Here is a 26,624-nt window from a genome sequence, read left to right as displayed (position 1 = left end):
ACGTCAGGCTCTGTGCTGACAGCTCAGAGCCTGGAGCCTGTTTCAGATTCTGTGTCTCCCTCTCTCTCTGCTCCTCCCCTGTTCATGCTCTGTCTCTCTCTGTCTCAAAAATAAATAAACGTTTAAAAAATTTAAAATAAAATAAAATAAAATAAAAGGGGTATGTATGTTAAATTCTACACACAAATTAGGGTTCACTGTTTTTTTTTTTTTTGCTTTTAAAAACCAATCAAACAATAAGTAAAAACCAAGAGCTCAATGTATATGCAGCATTGAGCTGCAACGCAATGGAAATTTGACCATGATCCCCAAAGGACCCCATCCCCTCATCTAGTAACTTCTTATTGAAACTACACATCTGATGACTATCTTTCCACTTATTAAATGGAATCAAAATTGAGAGTTACTAGTATTATTTTCCCAAACCCTCACATCCTCTCATATGAGTCATCCATCAGAACCCACCTTCTTTTTAGATACTTTCCACTACACATAGAAACAGCTTCAAGCAACTCTTCAGTAATGCTGCTGGTTAGTTAAGGGACTGCAATTACTGAGCTCTTGCCATTTTAAAGCATCTTCGAGTGACCTGCAAAGGCCATTTATTTATTAGAACACTTAATTTATTGGACTCATCTATTTATTTAGCCATTATTGCCTTTTATGGAAAATAATGTGAGTGACTGCACCTCCTACTTATTCAGTTCAAAATATGTCTGCTGAATGGCTATTAGGTAGAAGGCATGGAAAATCAGTACCACTTCTCCCAAGGCCTCATCTTGATCTGTCACACATCTTATCATTTCCATATGACTGGGATTGTCAGTAAACCTAGAACACACCAGTTTTCATGTCTTCTAACAGCTTCTAAGAGTCTAGGAGATTTGTAGGGTCTTTCTAACTTTTACATTTATTATAATACTATGTGATAATATCTGTAGGAAACTTGTCCCAGGTTCTAGAATCTGTCTGCCAAGATTCAGGAAAAAATGACAGGCAAATTAGAAAGGAATTTGGCCATAGCATATCCCTAAGCATAAAGCTAGATTTCTATAAAAGTCTCTTTATTATAACAAAACATGTTATGAGATGATTAAAAGAGGGGGGATGTGGAGAGAAATGTCTTTTGTAGCCGCACCAAGAGAAAAGAGGTTGGATCATTCGTTATATGAGACTTAAGTGACCTTCATGAGAAGACAAGGTCATTGATGCCAATCAAGACAAAAACCAAATCACAACTCATAAATAATCTTTTCATATAAGAGAGTTTAGTGGTTTTTTAATTTAAAAACTTCTAGAGACCTGTTTTCCTGAAAAAGAAATATAGTATAATGTAGTTGAAGAAATATGTATGATGAGGTATAATTGTAGAAACGACTAAAGTCTTACCTAAATCACTACATCTCCCTGGGCTTCTACTGTTCATTTTCAAAGTGAGAGGACAGAACTAGATGGTGGCTAAGGTTCTTTCAATTCTAAAAGTCAATGATTCTAATAATTCCCACAAAATTAAAAACATTCAAACAACAAAAACCTTACTGCTACTAAGAGTTTCATCGACTTCATCTGTCAATAATAAAACATTCAGTGAGTAAAGCAAAACCCAGAAGAACATCATCTTTTTGTCCTGTTACCATGGTATCCTAGTAAACTGGTCCAACTCCATTAATCTGATGGTCTAAAGACTGGAACAAACACCATATGGTGAAATAAAGATGTCCAAGTACATTAATTAGACACCAGCTCAGGATCATTCTATCATGGCTATTTGCATCACAGAAAACTCTGCAATAATTAGAGGTGACTGGATGGCTCAGTCAGTTAAGGACAGACTCTGGATTTTGGCACAGGTCATGATCTCACGGTTCATGAGATCAAGCCCCAAGTCGGGCTCTGTGCTGTCAGTTCAGAGCTTGCTTGGGATTCTCTCTCTGCCCCTCCCCTGCTTGTGCCCTCTCTCTGTCTCTCTGAAAATAAATAAATAAAAACATTTAAAAATAACTGGAAGAGCATTGTTTATACTGGAAGAACATTTAACTAAATGCTGTCATACGAGAACCCAATAATCCATGTTCAACAAAGTTCCAAATATTCACAATGGTTTCAGAGGACTTGATCTCAAACTTTTTTTTTAACAAATGGGGAAACTGAGGCCCAGAGAGGAGATTCAACTTGCCCAAGGTTGCACTGCTAGTTATAGGCAGAGCCAGGATCATGACCCGGTTCTTAATTATTAGCACAGAAGCCTTCTCATCTCATAACAATGGCTTCTGTGGTTTCCACAGAGGAGAAGACCAGGGCCCAAAGCTGGATGGATCCACCATGCACAATGACCAGACTCCAAGGAAGTACAGATGATGGATGGACACACGGATCCCAGGAGGGCCTGAATATCCACCCCCAGCCCTTTGATAATAAGTGCATTGGAGGCCCATGTTGGCTTCCCAGTTGTGTCACTGGGGAGACAAAGAAGCCATACAAAGAAAGCTGCTGAAATTAAGCACCGAGGACACAGCCTGAAAAATTCAAGAAAGTTCTTTGCCTCTCTCATCACCAGCACTCGACTAACATGTCATTAAATATCTTTTGCAAACTTCTGCTTTTAAAGAAAAACAGAAGGCTCACATTTGGCGGGTGCCTAGTATGTCCCAGGCAGTGTGCTTGGTAGTCTCACTTTTGTTGTTTTATTTGATCCTCACAACAATCCTGTTAGGTGACGTCTTTTCATCCCTATTTTCCAGATGAGAAAACAGAGGCAAGGAAAGGTGTCACATAAATGGTAAGTGTAGAATCTGGAGTCAAACGAAGATCTGTTAAATCCAAAGTCACTCACTCTGCCAGCTGCTGGAGACTTCTCCCAGCCTTTGGGCACCGGCTGCCTGACCAACTCACTAACTTCCCTGTAAGGGAGACAAACATCTGACCATCTTCTGGAACCAGCCTCTAAAACAGCACAGTGGCATTTATCTAGACTCTACTCAGATGCACTGATTTCATACTTCATTTCATGAGAAAAACAAAAACAAAAACAAAACATGAGCAATAAACAGCTTGGCTTGGGAGCTTAAGTCGGCCACGCAGCTTTCTCCAGTCAAGTGAAATGTCAAAAAGAGTTTTCCCCAGTTCACAACTTCCATTGTCGGATCCTGGAAGCCCACTTATGGCACACAGCATGTTGACAAACAGATTCAGAGCTGAGACGTGTTCTCACGGCAGAGGAAAGGAAGCGCTGTACTTACGCTTATGTCGAGACTGCAAAGGCTAACGGCATCCTCATCTTGGGTGCTCTGCTTGCGTTTTCGCTGCAAAACAAACGATAGACAAGGTTCAAATGCAAACAGGGATTATGGCTTTGATTAAGGGAAGAAAAAAAGCAATCAATCGAATGGCACATGCAACCCTTGCCATTTCTACCGTGTTTCCCGAAAACCGTTAACCAACCTATGTAAATGAACAATTCTAAGAAAGCTTAAGAAATCATGGAGAAGCTTCAAACTCTAAGGTAATTGGTTTACATTATTCTGATTCCTGCTGCTACATTTTTTTTTTGTATTTCCTTTTTTCCTAAATGTTTTTATATATTAAGGCTTAGATATTTAGATACAAAGTTCAGATTCTGACTAACTTGGAAGAAGACGCTAGACCGGAAAGGAAATCTAATTCACTTGAAGATATTTCAGTTCTAGAGGTGCTTTGTACTTGGGTAATTTAAATTTAAAGTTCTAAACTTCGTCCAGGATCCTGATATAATCACAGAACCAGAATGCTGGAACAAATCTTAGACATCATCTCCAATTTTCCTGTTTTATAGCCATCAACACCAAGAAAAATCATTACTGGAACTGAAGAAAACTGTATTTGAAATGAACTTATGACCATCTGCCAGGTTAGATGTGGAAAATATATTTTCTTCTTTATAAAAAGAAAAGAAACTCCATCTACAAACCATAATAGAGCTCATCAGGGATACATTCACCTCACTTCTGCATTCCAGCTCAACCAACCGGGCAAGTATCACTTGAGTCCCTATGGTGTGACTTTTTAAGTCTCCTGATCATAACTTGGCAGAAACTTACCAAAGGACCAGAATCACTGGCATGAAGTTCCCATGGAATCCAGAGACATGTTAGTCTTCAGTCCCTAAAGAAGCCCACCTCTTCCTCCTCCTCTATCATACCCTGAGCAGGAAAGACAGCAAGTGGAAAGCAACCAGAGCCATCCTTGTCTGTCTTACTACAATTGTCCTAGTATTTCTTCAAATCAATTCAAGGAAGATTTGTTGAACATCTATCATGAGCCTGGCCCTGCTTTTGCTTCTGGGACTGCAAAGACCAGCAGCAGCAGAGAGTGAGTTCCTTAACTCACATTCTTTCAGGAGGGACAGACCCTGAAGGAATTAACTAGAATGTAGAAAAATCCAAACATCCTAGGAAGGTCACTTCACTTTTCTGAGTTACCCCTTCTCAACTCTTAAGGTGGGAGTGATGATATTAGCTTCTACTCTCAAAGGGAGAGGAGTAAATATGGTAACGCATTTTAGAGCTTAGCAGAGTGCCTGGTACACAGTGGGTGCTCAAAACATGGCTTAGAAGACTCTGCAAGCACAGTGAGGAGTAATTAGTGTCGGTGGGGGTTGGAGAGATCTTCTCAGAGAAGAAGGTGTTTGCATAGGCCAAAGATATTGGGAGGGGACTAGGGCCTCTTGTTCCATAGCCAGCCGCCTAGATCTTTAGAACCCCACAGGTGCACATAGTTCTATCCAGAGAAATGCAGTTCTAGATCTTATATATTATTCCATCTGAGCAGTGGAATGATTTAGAGATGAATGCCAGGAACCAGGATACCAAATCAGCCATCTGGGATGGTGCTCAAGAATCTGCATTAACAAACTCACCAGGTGATTTTTAGGGGGTCAGATACTCTATTCAGGGGCTTTGAGGGGAGCCCTGAAAAAACGGGGAGAGCCACGTGCCATTTTGAGAATGCTTCATGTTGGTATAGGGACCTGACCCTTATGATTCATCATCTAGTTACAATTAAAAGCAGCACTGTGGTGTCAGTGAAGCCAATTCACTGCTTAATATTTACAAGGTGACTTTTTGAGGCAAGTACAGCAAAGGATAATTTCCATTCTAGGATAAATAAACTGAAGTCAGGGGAGATTAACAATTTGTTCAAAGTAACGTGGCTAGGGTGTAACACTCTGAATCCAGGATTCTAATTTCTGGGGCAAAACCCTTCACACATATCACTGAAAGCATGCTTGGCAAATAGGTTGCAACTCATTTGCTACCTGGAACGTCTGGTAGCCTCTGACTGGAGCTGTATTGAGAAGCAGTACACAGCACAGCAAAATGCGACAATGCTGCAATCAATCAGTAACACGTGCTGGGGTGTAAGAGAGGGGACAGCTGCTACCCAGGATAGTCTGTGCCCTTCCTGAGTCTGGCTTCTCTTGTGTTGAGAGGCCACAGTGTTATACCTGGGCGCTTGGGAAATGCCATGAGGGGCAGAGGCTCTGGGATGTTGTCTATGAGGTGAATAATGCCTACCAGGTAGGGTTGTTGCTAGGATCATAGATGATATGCATATGGAGGCAGGAACGAGGCCTGACACACAGTAGGCACACAATAAATAGCAGCTCCTGTCACGTGTTACCCAAACTGCAAGCCACACAGACATATGCTGCTACCCAATATTGTCAAGTTATAGAATTTCATGGTGCTACAATTCCAGTCCTAGAGCTCAACAATTTTGGCAATGCAACATGTTAATGGTAGCCTGTTATCTCAAGAAGCCCATCCTGGTGAAGGAGAGGGGATAATAAGATGGGTTTTTTTTTTAATGTTTATTTTTGAGAGAGAAATAGAGAGAGTGTGCATATGAGCCAGGGCTGGGGAGAGAGAAAGAGGGAAAGAGAGAATCCCAAGCAGGCTCTGTGCTATCAGTGCAGAGCCCAACTCAGGGATTGAACCCACAAACCGTGAGATCATGACCTGAGCCAAAATCAAGAGTCAGATGCTTACCCAACTGAGCCACCCAGGCACTCCAAGAGTTTTTTCCCTCAGAGGCATATAGCTCTCTCCAGACCAACTCAACAATTACCCAGGGCTGGAACTCAGTCTCCAGAGCACCCCTAACCTCCGACACTTCACGTGCTCCAAGTGTCAAATCCAGAAGATAAACGTCCTCTTACTAGAGAGCCTTTTTAATTAAGCCATGGCCACTTAATCGGGGATAGAGTGATCTCCTTGAGAAACCCACACATTTATAAAATGAAAGCTGAAGGGTTATCAAAATGGATTTTCTTTTCAATTTCTATTACAGGGGGTGGTGACTGACCACTCACTGCCAGCAACCAAGAAGGAGCCTGATGGTTAAGTTCTGGGCCTGAAGCAAAAACTTCACCAGTGTCGTTTAGCCATCTGTTCACTTGTTTTGTGTTTACTGAGCACTTCTGATGTGCAAAGCCCTGCGGCGGATCTGGGGATACAGCAGTGAATGAGCTAGGCAAGCTCCATGCTCACTAACTGGGAGTAAAAAGAAAACAAAATAATTACAGATTGTGATCTCCGTTGTGAATGAGTCAGATGAAGTGCTGAGACAGACTAGAAAGGGAGACACAGTTTAGAATGATACTTTACTTTTTAAATTTTTTTATGAATACAATTTATTATCAAATTGGCTTCCATACAACACCGGATGCTCATTCCAACAAGTGCCCTCCTCAATGCCCATCACCCATTTTCCCTCTCCCCCACCTCCCCATCCACCGTTAATTTGTTTTCTGTATTTAATAGTCTCTTGTGGTTTGCCTCCCTCCCTCCCTATTTGTATCTATTTTTTTTCCTCCTTCCCTTCCCCCATTTAATTTAATCTTTTGTTTTCTGGTTTTTGGCTGACCTTCTCATGAGCCATAAGCCCATGAAGGCAGGACATGGTCTGTCAAGGTCACGTTCCAGAACCTGCTGCAGTACCTGATGCATGGCCCCCACACCCTACGATAGCACTTGATTGTTTTGCGGATGCCCTCAGTCCTGCACCCTTTGAGAAGCTTGTTATCTTCACCAATTGCCCAACTCCAACGGGGGCACAGCGGGAGAGAGTGGAGGGGACCAAATGGGCACCCATTCCACCAGACCAGCCAGCCTGATTGGCCCACGCGATGAAAGGTGTGCAGGTGACACAGCCCCATGCATGGGTTGCATACTGCAACCTAGGAGCTTCTAAATTCCACCCAGGAATTTCTAAACTATTGGAGAGCTGAGCTCATGTCAACGATCTGAAGAACAGTTCATGGGAAATTTAAATCCTGGAGACACAGACAAATGTGTATCTCAGAAAGCAAAGGGTGTGACAGGACACTACACTCATTTTGAACTTCACCAGAATGATTGATAATGACAATAACTAGCTTTGGCCAATTTAATACTCACCACCTTCCCATCACAGAGCTAAATCTTCATATGCATGATCTGATTTGATTCTCACGACTATCCCAGGAGGTGCGCAGGAACAAGTGTTATCTCCATTTTACAGAGGAGGAGATGGAGGTTCAGAGAGGGGCAGGGATTTCCCCAAAGTTCTATAATTAGCAAGAGGCAGAGCCTGGATTCATCAGGCTCCAGGCTATGTGTTTCCCCACTACACTGTCCTGTCCCAGAGTCTGGAAGGGCACATCGTACAGAGATGGAGTAAGGAAGTGTTGCACATGAGGAGTTGGGGAGGAAACACCTTTATAACTTATTCTATTAAAGAACTGGCCTTGAAGACAGTACACCTAGATAACATTTTGTGGTCCTTTATAGCTTTAGAAGCTATCACTGCCTGCCACCAGGTAGGCTAGGGCTGAGTCAAGCCACCATTTTACTTTCCCTGTGCATCAGAAACAAAGGGCAGCTTACCTGTGGGGGAGGGGAGGTTCGTAGGCTGGAAGGACACTGAGCAAACTGTCTGCATTTACACACTTGGCCCTGCATGTTCTCATCAGCCAATTGGAGGAGCCATGGACCCACCCTGTTATTCTTGTTCAATTTACTGAAGCGAATGCAGAGTCTGCTGCCCTTTCAACCATGAAAACAGAGCGCCTTGGGTGCTATAGTTTGCGCTGATTTGCGTACATAACTTTAAACCCCAGTGCTCTGTGCAGTAGGTCAATGAATAATTTCTGAATGAGTGACTAAACGAAAGAATGAATAAAGGAGGCCAGTGTTTTTGAGGTGACGCCCTTCCCTTCCGCTAACCACCTGGCTGCCAAAATTAAATCAAAACCTCAAAAGCAAAGATCACTGAAAGCTGACATTCTTCAACCTCAGATTTCCTTGGAGACATAAAACCTGCAAGTTTAAGCTACAACTCTTGCTTTCCAAATAAGAAAGGTTTTTTTCCCTTACCAATGGAGGCATTTATTTTTCTTAAAATACATAGAGATGTTAAATCATGGCTGTTCAAACATTGGTCTAAGTGGGATATGGGTGACTTCCACTCCCCCTATGAAAAGGAATATCAGATCTGTTCAAGGGTGAGGGACTCCCATGACCAGGGCATCTATCCAGGCACTGCCCTCAGCAATGGCACAGGGATTCAATCTTTAGGAGCAAGGAATCAAAGTATAAGAATACCTCAACTGAAGGGGAACAGCCAGCTTGAACCAAATCATAAGTGAACTTAATGGGCACTTGAACCCTTTGAACACCTAGGCACCTATCTAGGTAGGAAAGGCAATTACAGAGGGGAATTTATGAGAACAAAGGGGCTGAATATACTATCTGGTTCCTTAGACCTGCAGGTTACATATTTGATGAGATACTTTCTAGAGGTGCTTGGGTGCTAGAAAAACTCATGTTTCTCGAATCAAAAGAAACAAACACAAAGCCCCTTTGTTAATTTGCAACAGAGCAAAGCCCTTCATATATTCAGATATAAGGTCTGATGGAGATAGGGGTATGTTTGGATGGATCTGAGTGGACTCTGTTTGAGACTCACTACTGGTAACACCATCCTGCTATCTCAACCATAATTGTTCACCTGTGCTCCTTCCAACCCACTTTCACGAAGCATCTTTGTTCTCCAGGCCACTCAATGGCTCTCTCCTTTAGGCGTGGCTACCTTCTAATAGAACAAGGTAGACCACTAAATCTCATGAGTAAATGATCCATAAACAACTAGTTTTTCTCTGGTGTCCTGGGTAAGGCTCTCTATGGAGAGCACTGACCCTATCCCTGACTGATCAATGTTCAGAAGAACTGGGTCAAAGCCTTAATGTCTTATCCTTATTGGGCTCAGCTCCCATTCTCTCTGGACTCAAATCTTGAGATCTTTGAGGTTTGGAATCTCAGAATCCAAGGAGAATCCAGGTGCTTTCTAATGTTTATTTATTTTTGAGACAGAGAGAGACAGAGCATGAACGGGGGAAGGTCAGAGAGAGGGAGACACAGAATCTGAAGCAGGCTCCAGGCTCTGAGCTTTCAGCACAGAGCCCGACGCGGGGCTCGAACTCACGGACCATGAGATCATGACCTGAGCCGAAGTCGGACGCTTAACCGACTGAGCCACCCAGGCGCCCCTCCAGGTGCTTTCTAATACACAAGCGGAAGGAAGTGAAAGCTGAAAGTGGGCACCTGCTACGAGCCAAGCACTGTGCTCACAATTTAAAGGACTGTTCCATTTAAGCTACTCTTTAACCCAGTTTAAATAAGAATTGCTGTGTTCATTTTACAGTGAGGGACACTCATGCTCATTCAAGGTCACAAAATTAGTAAATACTAGAGAGGGATTTCTCTCTAGGCCAGCCTAATTCTCAAACCACTGATCTTTCTGCCTTACAATGCTATTTCTCTTTTTATATTGTTTAAAAACAATATGGGGTGCCTGGGTGGCTCAGTCAGTTAAGCATCCAACTCCTGCTCAGGTCATGATCTCATGGTTCATGAGTTTGAGCCCCACATCAGGCTCTGTGGTGACAGCTCAGAGCCTGGAGCCTGCTTCAGATTCTGTGACTCCCCCCCCCACCCTCTCTCTCTCTCTCTCTCTACCCCCTCCCCCACTTGTACTCTGTCTCTCTCAAAAATAAACATTAAAAATTAAAAAAAACCAATATGTACCTTATTTGAATTAATATATTAAAAATATAAAATATATTTAAACACATTTAAAATAATGCCTTTTAAAAACAATATAAAAGGCTCACAAGGTATTTCCCTACATACCGGAAGGAAATTAAGAGCTTAAATGAGACAGACCTGAGTTCAAAATCCAGCTCCACTATTTGCTATTTGGTGTGATAAACTTACTTCTTTATCCCTTCATTCGCTCAACAATTATTCACTGAGGACCTACAATGGGTCGGGGGCAGTTTCTAGATGTGGGGATCTGTGTCTATAAAACACTTCCATAAGCTTTGATTTCTCCATCATGGGGTTATTTCGAAGATTAAAGGAAATAAAATATTTAGAACAGGGCCCGGCAAATAGCGAAAGATTAAAAAATGGTCATTATTCTTGTTACTGTGGCACTTTCCATTACCACTGTTGTCGCCGCTGTTCTGTTGTTATTTCACATTGTGAGGTGGGCAGGGTGGGTACCAGAGATGGGGATCCTACAGGATGGGGGGAACCTGGCTAGGACGCAGCCTGACCATCCTGGAACTACCCACGGTACACAGGGGTCTAAGTGGACGCTCTCCAGATACCTTCAGTCACGTTTCCAGTGTGTTGTCCTTACTCCGCTCACAGAGACAGGGCAAATGCAAGGCCTGACTTCATTTTAAATGGCTGAGATTGAATTGATTAGTGTCGGAACAGCCCTGTTATTTAATCACAGGGCTTTTCTATTTAATAACCAAGTGAGCAGAGCAGCAAAAACACACTGATGGAAGGAGTGCAGCTCCCAACCTGACAGCAAATGGCCCCCGATTAGTCGTTTGTAATTATTAAATTCAAACCAGATCTCAAACCTTTTTTGATTTATCTCTTTGCTGGCAAACAGATTGCCACCTCTTTGGTGGTTTCAGAGGCTTTAATGCCTCCCTTTCATCTGCGCCTTCTTTGGGGAGAGATTAGCAAAAGGATTTTGTGTTCTTGTCCTTGCCCTTAGCTGGAGCTTGACTTGCTAAACTCACGTTTGGGCAGGGAACGGATCCACATTCTGTTTTGCTCCTGTCTGAAGCTGCAGGCGTGAGCGAGAGAGGGACCCCTCCTCCATTTTTAATACACTCCTGGGAGTTCCTCCTATTTTTAAAACACCTTCTCCAACATCCAGCAACCTGATCCTGTTTTCTAGACTCTTCAATGTGCTCATGGGGTAGCAAACCTGGAAATCCTGGTGTTCTCTGAGCTACTAGTGAAGAAACCATAACTAACATGAAATGTAATTTTATGTTCAGATGCCATTAACTATGGCCTGAAACAGATGCCATTAACTATGGCATTTGAAAATGCTAAGTTGGCACTGAAGTCAGACTTGGTGGCTTCACACCCAAGTTATGACTTGGATTTGTTGTAGAACCTTAAGCACATCATTTCACCTATTCAAACCTCAGTTTCCTCATCTATAAAATGGGAATACAAAAGTTATCGTGAGAGTTAACTAGATCAATGTGGGTAAAGGGCTTAGCACAATGCCTGGCACACAGTAGCTACTCAGCTATCAGCGAAATAGTAGCAGAAGCAACTATAGCAGTAACAGCAAGTGAGAGCAGGTGCCAGAGGAAACAAACCATAGAGAAAATACTTAAAATGTATAAAAGTCTACCCACTAACCTGACTTTGGAAAACTAGGAAAAGCCCTGATTGTTGATTTTGGCCATGGAACACCTGGCCTTTAGGCTGTTTGGAAGCAGAGATGAAATCGTCCTGGCCAAGGAAAGGTCCTTCTCTCCCACGGGAAGGAAATCATGTCCAACCGGACAAACGGGAGGAGGGGAGAGCCAGCCAGCATGTCAGTGCCACCACCAGCCCTGCTAACCAACTGGCAGCCAGAGTCACTGTCATTCCTCAAGCATAGACCACTTTTCCCTCCAAAAACACTCAAGGCCAGAGGAGCAGGAAAGAAGACAGGAAACGTGGTCTACTCAGGGTAGAGAGCTGGTGAGTATATTTTCCAGAGAGATTATCCTAGAAAAACTTCATTATGGGCATCAATTTAACTTGGGAGAAGGAGGTGTTATTCACAAAGATTTTCAACAATAGGATGTGACAGGAAGCACAAAATTGAATTAACCAGAGTGCTTTTTCCTTGGCCTTCTAATAATTACTATAATTATTTTGTGTATATTTTTACTGGCTCTCAGGTGCACTGACTTGGACTAATCACAGTCCTTCGTTCATAACACATTACAATCGCTGATGCTTCCCTGGCCCTCTTTTATGTGTTCATTCATTTACTTTTAACAGCATAATGAACTCTCATTTATTAAAATTCTTTGCATATGCAACGGTTTGAAGCCCTTATCAACAAAAAAGTTATTTGTATGGTTTAGGGAATGTCTAAACAATTGCTTAATTTCTAGATAATTACTCTATGTAACCAATCAACTTAGATAATCCAACTGCACAATTCAGAGTCAAACGTGTTTGTGGTCCACAGTAATACTGGGAACCTGATTTTACAAGGAAAGTTCTCAGATCTTTACTCATTTTGTGTTCCTGCCTTTTCCTATCTAGAAAGACCCCGGTGCTGGTGATGCCTTATCAGCCACAGCACCCCATGCATTCCTAAGTAGGTCCCTAAATGCTAACAGGCAGGCATTTAACCATAGGGAGAGCAAGGCTTCCTTTGGTTCCCTGGTGTCTGGACCATCTACTCCTGGAGGCACCTTGCCACAAAAAGCAGAGGTGAATACTGGCTGCACCTGCTGAGATGCATTGTAAATCCTGACAACTCATCAAGACAGTCCTTTAAATAGAGAAAAGGTTCCCTGGCAGAACCATTAGGTACTGGCTATCAGATTAGAACTCACGGGGCGCCTGGGTGGCGCAGTCGGTTAAGCGACCGACTTCAGCCAGGTCACGATCTCGCGGTCTGGGAGTTCGAGCCCCGCATCAGGCTCTGGGCTGATGGCTCAGAGCCTGGAGCCTGTTTCCGATTCTGTGTCTCCCTCTCTCTCTGCCCCTCCCCCGTTCATGTTCTGTCTTTCTCTCTCTGTCCCAAAAATAAATAAACGTTGAAAAAAAAAAAACTCACAACTTGAGTTGCTAAAGTTTAGGGTTTTTTATGGCATATTCTGGCTGCTCTTCCTTTTCATTCCTCCTTCCCTTTGCTGGGTTTATAATGACAACCGTCTATTAAGAATCCACTGTAGGGGCGCCTGGGTGGCGCAGTCGGTTAAGCCTCCGACTTCAGCCAGGTCACGATCTCGCGGTCTGGGAGTTCGAGCCCCGCGTCGGGCTCTGGGCTGATGGCTCAGAGCCTGGAGCCTGTTTCCGATTCTGTGTCTCCCTCTCTCTCTGCCCCTCCCCCGTTCATGCTCTGTCTCTCTCTGTCCCAAAAATAAAAAATAAACGTTGAAAAAAAAAAAAAAAGAATCCACTGCAGGACACCAGGGTGGCTCAGTTGGTTAAGTGTCCGACTTCAGCTCAGGTCCTGATCTTGCGGTTTGTGAGTCTGGGTCCCGTGTTGGACTCTGTGCTGACAGCTCAGAGCCTGGAGCCTGCTTCAGATTCTGTGTCTCCCTCTCTCTCTGCTCTTCCCCCACTCATGGTCTGTCTCTGTGTCTCAAAAATAAATAAAAACATTAAAAAATTTTTAAAAAAGGATCCACTGCATGCTGGGTACTTTCCACATGTGACATCCAATCTTTACAGCTGTATACACACACAAAAATAATTACACCTGAGGAAACTGAGACTTAAAGAGTTTAAATGGCTCATTGAGGGTGCTCTGTAAGTGCACAAAACAAAAAAATTTTATGTCAGATCTGGCTGTGTAGCCAGTCCTTCTGGTCCACATCCCTAGGCAATCACTATTCCCTTACGTAACTGGGCTTTCTACTGGCCAGAAATGCTAGGGATTTAATGCCATCAGGAGCAGCCCTCAACCTGTGATGTACTGGAGTTAGTAGGCAAATAGCCCAGCTTCCTACAGTTTGTGGGGACAACTCTGAGATGTGGTCTCAATCTTGACCGTACACTGGAACCACCAAGGGAGTTTAAAAAACTCTCACGCCTGGCTCCCATTATCCAGGGATTCTGAACATCAGGAGTTTCAAAAGCTCCCCAGGTGATTCTAATGTGCAGCAAAGTTTGAGAACCACTGTCCTATGTAGTGTCCCAGCAGTCCCCAGCAGGATTGAAACCCAGCTGCCCACAGAGCTAACCTGTTCATGATTACGTCCTGTATCAGCTTCCTTCCCTTCCCTGTCTCTTCCCTGTATCGTCAGCAGTGCTTCTGGGGATTATTTCCCAAATAAACCACTTGCACTTGTACTTGTTTCTGTGGGACGGAGCCAAAGCTGAATATAGCCCGGTGTCTCTAACACTGGAAGTGTACCAGGAGGCAGGTGAAGCCACAGAATAAACACAGTCCATCAACTTGACTTTGCAGGAAGCCATGCCAGCCATTATTTGTATGTTTCAACAAGAACGGAATGTCAATTTACATGAGATTTTAAAGATAAGTCTGGGAAGAAATTTAAAATCAAGTGACCTTCACATTGATCTTCCCTTGTACAAGACACACAAAGGGCTGAGTCTGCTTCCTCTCTGATCAGAGGTTGGGAAGTGTCCAGAAGTCAGAGAGAGTCACAGCTCCTCCTTCTCCTGACTTTGTGGTCCACCCACAGTTCTCCTCTGGCAAAAGGTCCTGGTAAGACTCTATCAGGGACCTGCCTTCATTTGATTACAAATTAGAGACGAAACTGCTTTAAGTATAAGCCCTTACAGCTAACAAGGACAACCCCAATGTTACTTTTTTTTTTTTTTTTTGTATCTCTATTCACCAGGTGAAGTTTGTTCTTGCATGGAGAGATCAGACCTGCAGATTTTAAATTAAGGTGAGAAACAACAACACAAATAGGCATTTAATTACAGTCTTAGAATGGAAGCCTGGTTTGATTCTTGGTCTCCATGATTGGTGGGAACACTGGAGACTTATAATCAGGAGCCTTGGAAGTGTGGAGGCAGGTGTCAAAATCATTTAACCTGTCCTTATATACTGCAGGCAAAAGTGTGAGCTTATATAAGTGAACTTTCTGGAAGATGCTCTGATAATACCAATAAAATGACTAATAGGAACAACCGTGGGGAAACCATGGATATACTTTGACCAAGACCTATGCAGAAGGGTGTTTACTGTAGCACTGTTTATAAAAGCAAGACACTGGAAACAAAATGTCCACCAAAACAGACTGGCTAAGTAAAACTAGTCTATCCATATAATGAGACATACCATGCTATTAGAAAGAATAGTGTAGAGCCACCCAGTGTATGGAAAGACCTCCAGGATATATTGAGTTACCAAAATAATAATAATAGAATAATAATAATAAACAGTATGCGCAGCCTGTTTCCTGCTATGTCAAATTCTTAAAATTAAAGGAGAAAAAGTACAAAGGCGCCTGGGTGGCTCAGTCAGTTAAGCATCCAACTCTTGATTTCGGCTCAAGTCATGATCTCACAGTTCATGGGATAAAGCTGCACACCAGGCTCTGTGCTGACCGTGTGGGGCCTGCTTGGGATTCTCTCTCTCTCCCTCTCTCTCTGTCCTTCCCCCACTCATGCTCACTCTCTCTCTCAAAATAAATAAACATTAAAAAAAGAAAACAGAAAAAGTACATACTCTCATATACATACATACACCCTGATATATGTATTAAGTTTTTCCTGTAAGGAAGCACATGAAACTGGGGACAAGCCTAGGGTAGGAAGAAGATTATCGCTTTTTATTTGGTGCTTTCTTGTACTTATGTACCCTAAGCATGTATATATGTCATTTTATTAATGCCATTATAGATTATCTGGGTACTGGAACAACTGTCCTTTTGTTTGGTGGTGGCTATTTCCTTTATGTGTCTCGGTACTAAAAAGAAAGATGATACATCTAAAACCATTTTTTTTAAAAACAGATACATGTAGGTAGGTTGGACTTGGAGGCATCAGAACAAATTCATGGTTATACACACACATTTGTGTTTTTCCCTACCTCTATCTACTGAGAGGTATAAAAGCAGTGGCACCCTAGGAGCTATAAACACACCCAGGGCCCAGATCTTATTTTTAAACCGCCATTACCCACTAAAAGGACCCAGGGCTCCTTGGAGAAAAAGCTAATTCCAGGGCTAGGGCAGGGAAAATACAAGATGATCCTGGTAATCTTTTTGTATAAAGAAGTAATGAGGGGTGCCTGGGTGGCTCAGTCTAAGTGTCTGACTCTTGATTTCAGTTCAGGTCATGATCTCATGGTTCGTGGTTTCGAGCCCCACATCAGGCTCTGCACTGACTGTGTGGAGCCTGCTTGGGATTCTCTCTCTCCCTCTCTCTGTGCCCCTCTTCTGCTCACTCTCTCTCTGTGTCTCAAAATAAATGAACTTAAAAAAAAATAAAAGAAGAGGGGCACCTGGGTGGCTCAGTCTGTTAAGTGTCCAACTTCAGCTCAGGTCATGATCTTGTGGTCCATGGGTTCGAGCTCCACATTTGGCTCTGTGCTGACAGCTCAGAGCTTGGAGCCTGCTTCAGATTCTGTGTCTCCCTCTCTCTGCTCCTCCCCTGCTCGCACTCTGTCTCTCTTTCTCTCTCTCAAACGTAAAAATAAACATTAAGAAAATAAAAAAAGAAATAAAAGAAGAAGAAAATGTATAGTTTTTAAAAAATAATTAAAAAAAAGAAGTAATGAAATGTTCTAAGAACAAGGGATAGAATCACCAGCTTACAGGGCTCTCCCCAGCCACATCTGAGACAATGAGTATCAAATGAATGATAGTTAGCAATGGACCAGAACTCACCAAAAAAACTAGGAATCCATGAACCCCTGCTGACATAAACAACTGAATGAATAAACGGCGGAGAAGGGAAATCTTTTCTGTTAGAACACTAACAAATAAACAGAGATGGGATGATGGAGTTTAGCATCAATAGATGCTAAAACTAAGTAGGTTAACATTTCATGACAAATAGGACTGCCATAGTTTTGATTTACTTGTTACTTAAAAAGGGAAAGACCATAACTTTACAATGGAGAAGCTTACAAGATGCCACCTGAACTAAGTAATCAAAGCTAATGTCACCAATACTGATATAAAAACTGTTATCCCGAATCCTCTGATATGACACACTGAGAAAAACACCATATCAGTCCTGTGAATATTCCTATGAAAAATGCGCAGCCTAAAAAAAGTATTCTCCCATCACTCTAGATATTTTTTAAATGTGTAATCTGAATCTAAACACATGAGGAAATATTTAATAAACCCACATTGAGGGAAACCATACAACATAAGTGGCCTCTACTCTTTAAAACTCTCAAAATCAAGAAATACCAAGAAATCCCGAGGAACTGTTCTAGATTAAAGGAGGCTAAAGAATACATGACAATAAATGCAATGCATGACCCTGAACTGGATTCCAGACCAGGAAAAAAATAGCTATAAAACACTGTAACAGTTGGCAAATTTTAAAAATGAATAAATGATGGGAATGCAAGCTGCTGCAGCCACGCTGGAAAACAGCATGGAAGTTCTTCAAAAAACTAAAAATAGAACTGCCCTATGACCCAGAATTGCACTACTAGGCGTTTATCCACGGGATACAGGTGTGCTGTTTCGAAGGAACACATGCACCCCCATGTTTATAGCAGCACTTTCAACAATAGCCCAAGTATGGAAGGAACCCAAATGTCCATCGAGGGATGAATGGATAAAGAAGATGTGGTATATATGTGTATACACACACACACACACACACACACACACACACACACACACACACAATGGAGTATTACTTGGCAATCAAAAAGAATGAAATCTTGCCATTTGCAACTATGTGGATGGAACTGGAGGGTATTATGCTGAGTGAAATTAGTCAGTCAGAAGAAAGACAAAAATCATATGACTTCACTCATCTGACGACTTTAAGAGACAAAACGGATGAACATAAGGGAAGGGAAACAAAAATAATATAAAAATGGAGGGGGACAAAACAGAAGAGACTCATAAATACAGAGAACAAACTGAGGGTTACGGGAGGGGTTGTGGGAGGGGGGGATGGGCTAAATGGGTAAGAAGCACTAAGGAATCTACTCCTGAAATCATGACTGCACTATATGCTAATTTGGATGTAAATTAAAAAAATAAAAATAAAAAGCATTTAAAAAAATGAATGAATCAGTTAACATATTCTGTCAATATTAAATTTCCTGCTTTTGATAATTATATGGTATGTGAGGATGCTCTTGTTCTTACACTGAAGTATTCAAGGCCCAAGGGACATAATATCTGTAACTCATTCTCAAATAGGAAGAGGAAAATAATTCATATTTATAGGTTATATAAATGTTTACTATATGTGTGTGTGTGTGTGTGTATTCTCCACTATTTATATATGGTGTATACATATATATAGTATATACTACATATACATACATATATATATACACAGAGATACACAGAGACAGAGAGACAAAGAGAGACAGAGAAATAAAGCAAATGTAAATAACAATTGTAAGTAAACAATGAATCTGGGTAAAGTATCTTACTCTAGACACCCAACTTTTCTCTAAGTTTGAAATTATATTACAGTTGCCAAAAACAAAACAAAATAAATTCACAAATAACGTACACACTCCCCAAGCAAAATACGTGCCATGTCCATTTGTTCCTCTTTAGGGCATCAGATATCCATGCACTGCCCAACGCCAGTGGGGATCAGGCCCTCTGGGCTCAGCTCTGCAGTATCTGTTAACCCTTGGTGTCCGAGGGCCTAGAGCTCCTGCAGGTGCAGAGTCCATCCAGGCACTCCAGCAGAACTTGCTTGGGTTTTAGCTGGGATATAATTTCTTAGGCCCGAGAAGAATATAATTTAAGAGTTACTTAATCAAGAGTAGCTCTCTTCCTTTTTTTTTTTAAATTTTTTTTAACGTTTATTTATTTTTGAGACAGGGAGAGACAGAGCACGAACAGGGGAGGGTCAGAGAGAGAGAGGGAGACACAGAATCCGAAACAGGCTCCAGGCTCTGAGCTGTCAGCACAGAGCCTGACGTGGGGCTTGAACTCACGAACCGCGAGATCATGACCTGAGCCAAAGTCGGACGCTTACCCGACTGAGCCACCCAGGAGCCCCAAGAGTAGCTCTCTTCCAAACAAACTGGAATCTTTCACAAGAAGACGTTTATCCTTAAATTTTTCAGTAGGAAAGAAACAACTGTGAGGAAAATAACTGTGTAATAGTTATTATCCTTTCCCTGCAAATAAGGTATTTGAATATGCTAACAACCTCTCTTAACATAGCTCCTCTGATTGGTGCCTCAGGAGGCGACTGGAGCCTCAGGAGAAGCCACAGACAGTCCATGTGGCAAAGACTTCTCATCCAGTCCACCTAGAGTTCATTAGCTCCAGTTTTCAGAGGAGTCTTGACCAACTTGAGAATAATGCTCTTGGCAAAAGCCTGCAGAAAAGCCATCAGGACAATAATGTGAAAGTGAGCCACCACTTCTGATGGGATATCTGGAAAGATGTCAACTGTGATTAGAAGGACATTTTCCTCCTGCAGCTGTCTCTGAAAGTGGAGGAGGACCTCATCACAATGCCAAATTACGTGAGGCGGGCAAACACCAGGGACACGTAGGTGTCTTCAGAGCACCCCTCCTTCATGGCACGATCATGTCCTGTCAAGTTTTGAGTAAAAAAGCAAAAGCTGTGGTGAGCCACAAATGGGCTGCAGGGAGGGGGGGAAGTACTCTGTGCTAAATTTTCTAATCCTGAATTTTTGCTTCAAAGCCTATCTCAATCACTTTTATCCTGAAGTCTGAAACCAACGTCTGGATTTTGCAAAATCAAAGCATATTTATCCAGCATTTAATCTATTTCCCAGGAAATCGGTGTTTTACTAAGAACAGAATTCTTTCACGCCCAGAACTTCCCTGGACATTTCTAAGTCCTAACCCAGCACACAGAAAAGGCTCAACAAATGTTTGTGGACGGATACATGTGAACAAATGAACACACTTGCCCACAAAAAGGCAAATATAAAGCTGTAGAATTAAAAATTTTTTTTCTTTGTTTTCATTTTTTTGGAGGGGAGGAGGAAGGGCAGAAAGAGAGAGACAGAATCTTAAGCAGGCTCCATGCTCAGTGCAGAGCCTAACACAGGGCCTGATCCTACAACCCTGGGATCATGACCTGAGCCAAAATCAAGAGTCAGACACGTAACCAACTGAACCACCCAGGTGCCCCCAAAGCTGTAGAATTTCTCTTCAGGAAAACTAAACACCAAGAAGTGCCATCATAAAATTTCATTTTTGATCCTCGGGCCCACGGTATTCCTGAATTTTGACAATAGAAACCCAGGAACGACAAGAGACTCACATAAAAGAATTTCACCAAATAGGTTCATTCAGTTAACAAATATTTTGTTGAGCACATATTATGTGCGAGGTACTAAGCAAGCTACATACATGCTTAACAAAAGAGATACAGGTCCCTGCCCTCAGAAACAATAGGTCTAACTGGGGACAGAGAGTCGAGTAGGGGACAGAGACAATAAACCAGTAAGCAAACAAACGGGCTAGTTTTAGTGTACTAAGAGTTATGAAGAAAGTAAACCAGGGTAATATGAAAATCTGTGAAAGGGGGTAGAGGCAGAGACTCTAGAAAGAGAAGTCAAGGAGGCTTCTTGGAGGACATCTGAGAAGAAACGTAAGCAGAATGTAGATGGGTGAGAAGGAAGAGTTTCTAAACGCCGCTCACCATTAAAGGTTCAAGTTCTTTCCTCTCACATATTCCCAACACAGTCCCTGATGCTTGTTCTAATTGGCCAGTGCCCATGCACATGTGGTGCTCCCATACCTGATGCTCATTCTGATTGGCCAGAACCCATTCATGTGATTTTTTACATGGAAAACCATCATGTCTGATTAATAAGGATGATATTTCTGGGGTGCCTAGGTGGCTCAGTTGGTTAGGTGTCTGGCTCTTAATTTTGGCTCAGGTCATGATCTCACTGTTCATGAATTCGAGCTCTGCATTGGGCTCTGTGCTATTAGCATAGAGACTACTTGGGATTCTGTCTCTCTCTCTCTCTCTCTCTCTCTCTCTCTCTCTCTCTGTCTCCCTCTCTCCCTCTCTCAAAATAGATAAATCAACTTTAAAAGAAAAATAAGGATGAGATCTGTATTAGGGTAATTTTCTTCAGTTTATTTGAAAAGAAAATGGGGGTGAATAATTTTATTCTTCTTCGTGTTATTTTCAGCCATGAAAAATGTCCTGAATTTCTGCAGACTTGTTAATTCCTCTAAAACTCTGTGTAAAGTCAGGTCTTGGCCCACCTCCCACCTCCAACCCTCATTCTCTCTGCTCTGGGCTCCAGCCTCCTGTAATCTCAGTTCCTCTTCCTCCAAGCTCCCTCATGCCTGGAGTCCTCTCCCCTCCTCCCTTTCTTGCAGTGACCTGCTCATCTTTCAAATGCCAGCCCTGACAAGGGAAGTATTCCAAGATGGTTCTAAACCAGATCAAATCTCCCAGTTATATCCTCTCAGCATCATGTGTTTCTTCTTTGTTGTACTAACCCATCAAAATGTCGCCATTTACTTGTGTGATTCCTTGATTCATATCTGATTCCTCCCTCAGAGCTGAGGTCAATGAGTGCAGAAACCAGATCAAGTTTCACCCACTGCAGCACCTCTAGCACCTTCCACTATGAGGGTAGAGTTTAACACTATGCTGTCACCATCTTGAAATTCTCAGAAACTTCTTAACAAGGGCCCTGCATTTTCATTCTTCTCTGGACCTCACAAATTATGTAGCCAGTCCTGAGAAAGAAAGAATGTATAGGGACTCTTCCATGATTGGTATTCATTCTGAGGCCACCTTCTGGTTCTGAGGCCACCATCCCTAAAAATCCAAAGCAAGTTTGATGTCCAAGCATCTATTCATTCAAATATCACACAAATATTTATTAGGCAACTCTATTTGCCCACAGAGTGGAGCCCTTCTGATCACAGAGCCCTGTCTATGAAGCTGGCCCTACTCCTGCCTTCCTCTTGGAGGTCCCGATCCCATGTTACTTTCAGATGCTTCTGACTCTTCCGATAAATCCTGGGGTATATGCCACCCTGGACTTGACCACTGTCTGGAACAGTCTAGGTTTCATGGGACAGGACCTCCCTGGCATGGGCCCAACCCTGAGGACAAGAAATTCTGTCCCCATTAGAACTTCAGTTCTGCCTTCTTGGCCTGCCTTTTGGTTCAGGCCCACACAGAATCTCTATCATGCAGAAGCACCTTTTTAATCTCCCTAATTTTGAAATCCTGGTTCTCCTCAGGATGTTGTAAAAAGCCTTGCCAGAAAATGGCTCCCTGAGTTTGGCAACACTGCCTGCTGTGTTTCAGCAGGCTTATCTGTGATGCATCTGTAAGTGTTTACTTGAGTGGCCACAGACCCACAGTGTTGTTCTACTCACTGGATGTCTCCCACTGAAAAACAACTGATAAATGCCACACAGTGAATTAAATTTACAGGCAAATTCAGGAGTGCCAAGTCTGTTAGAAAATTATACCATCTTGACAGAGGGATAGCAAAATTGGAGACCGATGTTATTCATCAGAACAGAGTGTCACCAATATGTTAAGGAGAATGCTAGAGAGAGTTGAACACTAAGCATTTCAATAGATTTTTGAATTCAAAGAAAGAAAAGTGATATGTTGACTTATACCATTTGGGTATCTACTGAGGCTAGTATTTCACAAAGGATAGGTCTGGTGCAACAGTGGTTTGTAAGATCATGTTAGGCAGAATGTTTACGAGCTGTCTTAGTTTGTGTTGCACCCAAAGCAGATCCTGGGCTAAAGATTCAGGTATAAGCTTTTTACACGGGAGGCAATCCCCCAAGAACTGTAGGGAGTGGGGACGTGAGACAGGGAAAGGGGGAAGCCATTTAAAGGGTGTGGAGCCAGCGGGTTACGGTTCCAGCCATGGGCAGCCAGGGTTCAACCCACTGAGGACGGAAAGACCGTGTAGGACATACCTCATAATTTTCCACTGAGGGATGAGGGGGGGCAAGTATTCCATCCACTAACTCCTGCCTCTCTTTGACGGAGAAGGGATCCTCAGGATGTTAACTCCCCTGGCTGGAAATCCCCTCAAGTAGAAGGGCACAGGAAGTCACAGGTGGGTACAGGGGACTCTGCAGGTGATAAGAGCCGGGGAACTGGGAGAGTCTGCTTTACCCAGATCCAATCACATAATAAGAAAGTCATTATGTTTTCAGTTCACTGTCCAGTTTGAATCCATCAAAGAGAAAGGCTGAGCTTGGGTTACCTCACCTTAGATGCCCACCTAATCCTTACCAACCTCGGTCTTTCTCTTCTGGGTTCAGAGGCTCAGGTAACAGCACCTAGCTAGAATTTAGTTACATTGTTTTGTGCATATTTATTTGTCTTAATAGTTCCATTCTATTTAATGCAAGCATACTGGTTTTCACAATAATATAAACTTTTTTTTTGAGGGGGGTAGGAAGCACACACATGCATGCATGAGCCAGGAAGGAGCAGAGAGAAAAGAGAGAGAGAACCCCAAGCAGGTTCCATGCCCAGCATGGAGCCTGAGGGACACAGGGCTCAATCCCACAACCATGAGATCATGACCTGAGCCGAAATCAAGAGTCAGACGCTTAACAAACTGAGCCACCCAGGTGCCTCTAAACTTTCCATCAAAAATAGAAGAGAAAAAAACTGTTGTTTTGTAGAAAATTACTAAGTATTTTTCAGTGTTAAGGGCTAAGGTAAAAGGTGATCCACAAAGGTTTAGCAAACACTTTCTTTGTGGAAAATCCCCCTTGTAATTGTCACACGAAGTAACCATGCCTTGTGTTTTGCTCATGACAAGTACAGAAGAGCAACACTGTGATGCCCTCTGCCTGGGATGACTGCAAGGGGACTCCTTTTTCCCTGTGACTTCTGGAGAGGATCTGTAGTCTTCTGTCTGCCCAGTCATGGATTAAAAATGAAATTCATATCTAATAGGTCTAACTTTAGCCACAGGAAATGGGAGTGCTTGGGACCCAAAGGGTTAGCCATACTTTGTTTGAGGATGGACACATTATCTTCACCGAGCCTCCTTCCTTCCCCTTTTTGGGAGGGGAGGGAGTGGAGGCTAAGGTTTGGGGAATAGGCAGGAAGGGAGGACTGCTGGATCTGTTTCCTGGTCTCCTCTGTGGGAGATTTCTCCCCTCTCGGTTGTCAGTCCTGGCACTCAAATTTATGCTACATTTATTAGGACCAAGCAGTGCCCACTTTTGGATGTATTATAAAAGATATTTTGATAATGAAAACCACCCAAATGAGGAATTTAAAAACCCTCTATGTTGCAAACATCCAGACATCTTGACAGCAGATATGAAATGCTTCTATAAAAAAAAAACAAACAAAACAAAACAAAAACAAAAACAAAAAACAAAAAAAAGTTAAAAGGAAAAGAAAGAAGGAAAGAAAATTTAAACCTAGTTTTTAAAAACTTGTATTTATCAATTTTCTCTGGCTTTATTACAATGTACACAATTTGCAGAAATCTATTTTATCAGAAGGTGCAGATCACAACTGATGTTATCTTTCTCTTAGGGGATGCATACGTAGTAAATAGAGCAAATGAGGAATAATTTTTACCTGGTTGTTTTCTTTTTTTTTTTTTAATGTTTATTTATTTTGAGGGAGACAGACAGAGAGTGAGTGGGAAAGGGGAAGAGAGAGAGGGAGACACAGATTCTGAAGCAGGCTCCAGGCTCTGAGCTGTCAGCACAGAGCCCAACACAGGGCTCCAACTCATGAACCATGAGATCATGACCTGAGCTGAAGCCAGACACTTAACCGACTGAGCCACCCAGACACCCCTATCTGGTGGTTTTCCAGTTTTTTAGGTCATCAAACTAGCTATATGACCTCAGGCATTTCACTTTCCCTCTCTGGATATCAGTTTCATTATCTGTAAAATGAGGGAGTCAGACCAGGTGACCTCTGAAGTCTCCTAACATTGTTGGATCTGTGACAACATGTGGCCAAAGAAAATGCTGAGTGGGGAATATTTCTAAAAATAAATAGGAGATTCTCAATTTGCCTCAAAATCATGGATTACAATCCTATCTGTAAAGAATATTTTTGAAACATAAGACCCCAGCATAGCCTAGTGAACTGCACAAAGAAGGTGACCCACAAATGCGTACTGAATGAATGGACAAAGGCACCTTCCCTGAGCATCTTTTGAGGAAACAAGGCTAACACCAGTATGACCAATGGTCAGTGAGAGAGAATAGAAAATTCAAGAGTTAGGAGAAGAAAGAAAGGGCAAAAAGGAGAGTGAGCAAGGGAGAGGGGACAGGAGAGAAAAAATAAACACACATAAATAGTCAATGCTGGCTATTCGCAGAAGTTATGTTCTACAAAGTCTCCTTGAACAGGGAGTTAATGAATGCAGGGCTAAGTTGCTGAGAGCCTCTGGTCACAATGTTTTCATCAACCAATCAAGACATAATCTTGTTTTGGGACACCTGGGTGGCTCAGCTGGTTGAGCGTCCGACTTCAGCTCAGGTCATGACCTCAAGGTTCATGAGTTCGAGACCCGCATCGGGCTCACTGCTGTCAATGTGGAGCCTGCTTCAGATCTTCTGTGCCCTCCTTTCTCTGCCTTTCCCCTGCTCATGCTCTCACCCTCAAAAATGAATAAACATTAAAAAAAAAAGAAATGACTTACAAAAAAAGACATAATCTTGTTTTATGTGTGTTTCTAATTAAAGACACCTTCTTTAATATATATTGTTGACTCACTAATATTGAACTCACAGCCAAGAGCACTATAACTTGTGCCTGCAGGGAGCCTACTGAACACACATATTTTCTCTATAAGGCGCACTGCAGCCATCCTGTGCTTAGACAACACAGCATTGCTACACTCAGGGGCCATGTTAAATAATGAAGTGAACAAGTAGCACAAAAATGTGAAAAACACGGTACTAAATAGACCATGAAAAAGACCCTTGTTTACAGCATAAGAGCGAAACAATAAGGCAGGTGTTACCTTGATTGACCTCAGGTGAGAATAGGCGTGTACAGTCATTCAAATTTTTTGCTACTCTATTCACCTCCATGAATGACTGCAAACGTGCTCTGGGTATTGGTTTGGGGGTTACAAACACATTTTAGCAAGTGGGCACATAAAGAATTTCTAAAGGATGAAGACTGACAGTATGTATGTGTGTGTATGTGTGTGTGTGTGGAGAGAGAGAGAGAGAGAGAGAGAGAGAGAGAGAGAAGTAAAAAAAGAAATGCATGAAATGAGGAAATGAATGTTTCGCTCGAAAGAGCTTTGGAGTTCACGGTGGGGTCAGGCCCTGCACAGGGTGAGGAGAATAGTGTTACCATGTTGCTGTACCCCTCTCCCCACACCCTTTTTAATCCGAGAGACACAAAGATGCTTCAGGCAGGACTGGCT

General features: G+C 42.5%; 1 protein-coding gene and 1 long non-coding RNA gene across 6 annotated transcripts in view; one reads left to right on the top strand and one right to left on the bottom strand.

The window, feature by feature from the left end:
- ARHGEF3 (Rho guanine nucleotide exchange factor 3) overlaps positions 1-26,624 on the bottom strand; it is a 306,144-nt gene that overhangs the window by 140,979 nt on the left and 138,541 nt on the right. For all 5 annotated transcript variants that reach the window (XM_086697858.1, XM_086697859.1, XM_086697861.1 and 2 more), the window contains one exon: positions 3,240-3,302. In XM_086697858.1, coding sequence (XP_086553984.1) covers positions 3,240-3,302 — 63 coding nt within the window. The remainder of the gene's footprint in view (positions 1-3,239; positions 3,303-26,624) is intronic.
- LOC147583580 (uncharacterized) lies at positions 4,815-6,557 on the top strand. Its single transcript, XR_015243227.1, has 2 exons — positions 4,815-4,897; positions 6,328-6,557. It is a non-coding gene; the product is annotated as an uncharacterized LOC147583580 (long non-coding RNA).

This window comes from Puma concolor, chromosome A2, assembly GCF_028749965.1.
Source record: "Puma concolor isolate L17-30 chromosome A2, mPumCon1.1.hap2, whole genome shotgun sequence".
NCBI lineage: Eukaryota > Metazoa > Chordata > Mammalia > Carnivora > Felidae > Puma > Puma concolor.
The sequence above is the reverse complement of the archived record's forward strand: the minus strand, read 5'-3'. Positions and strand labels throughout refer to the sequence as shown.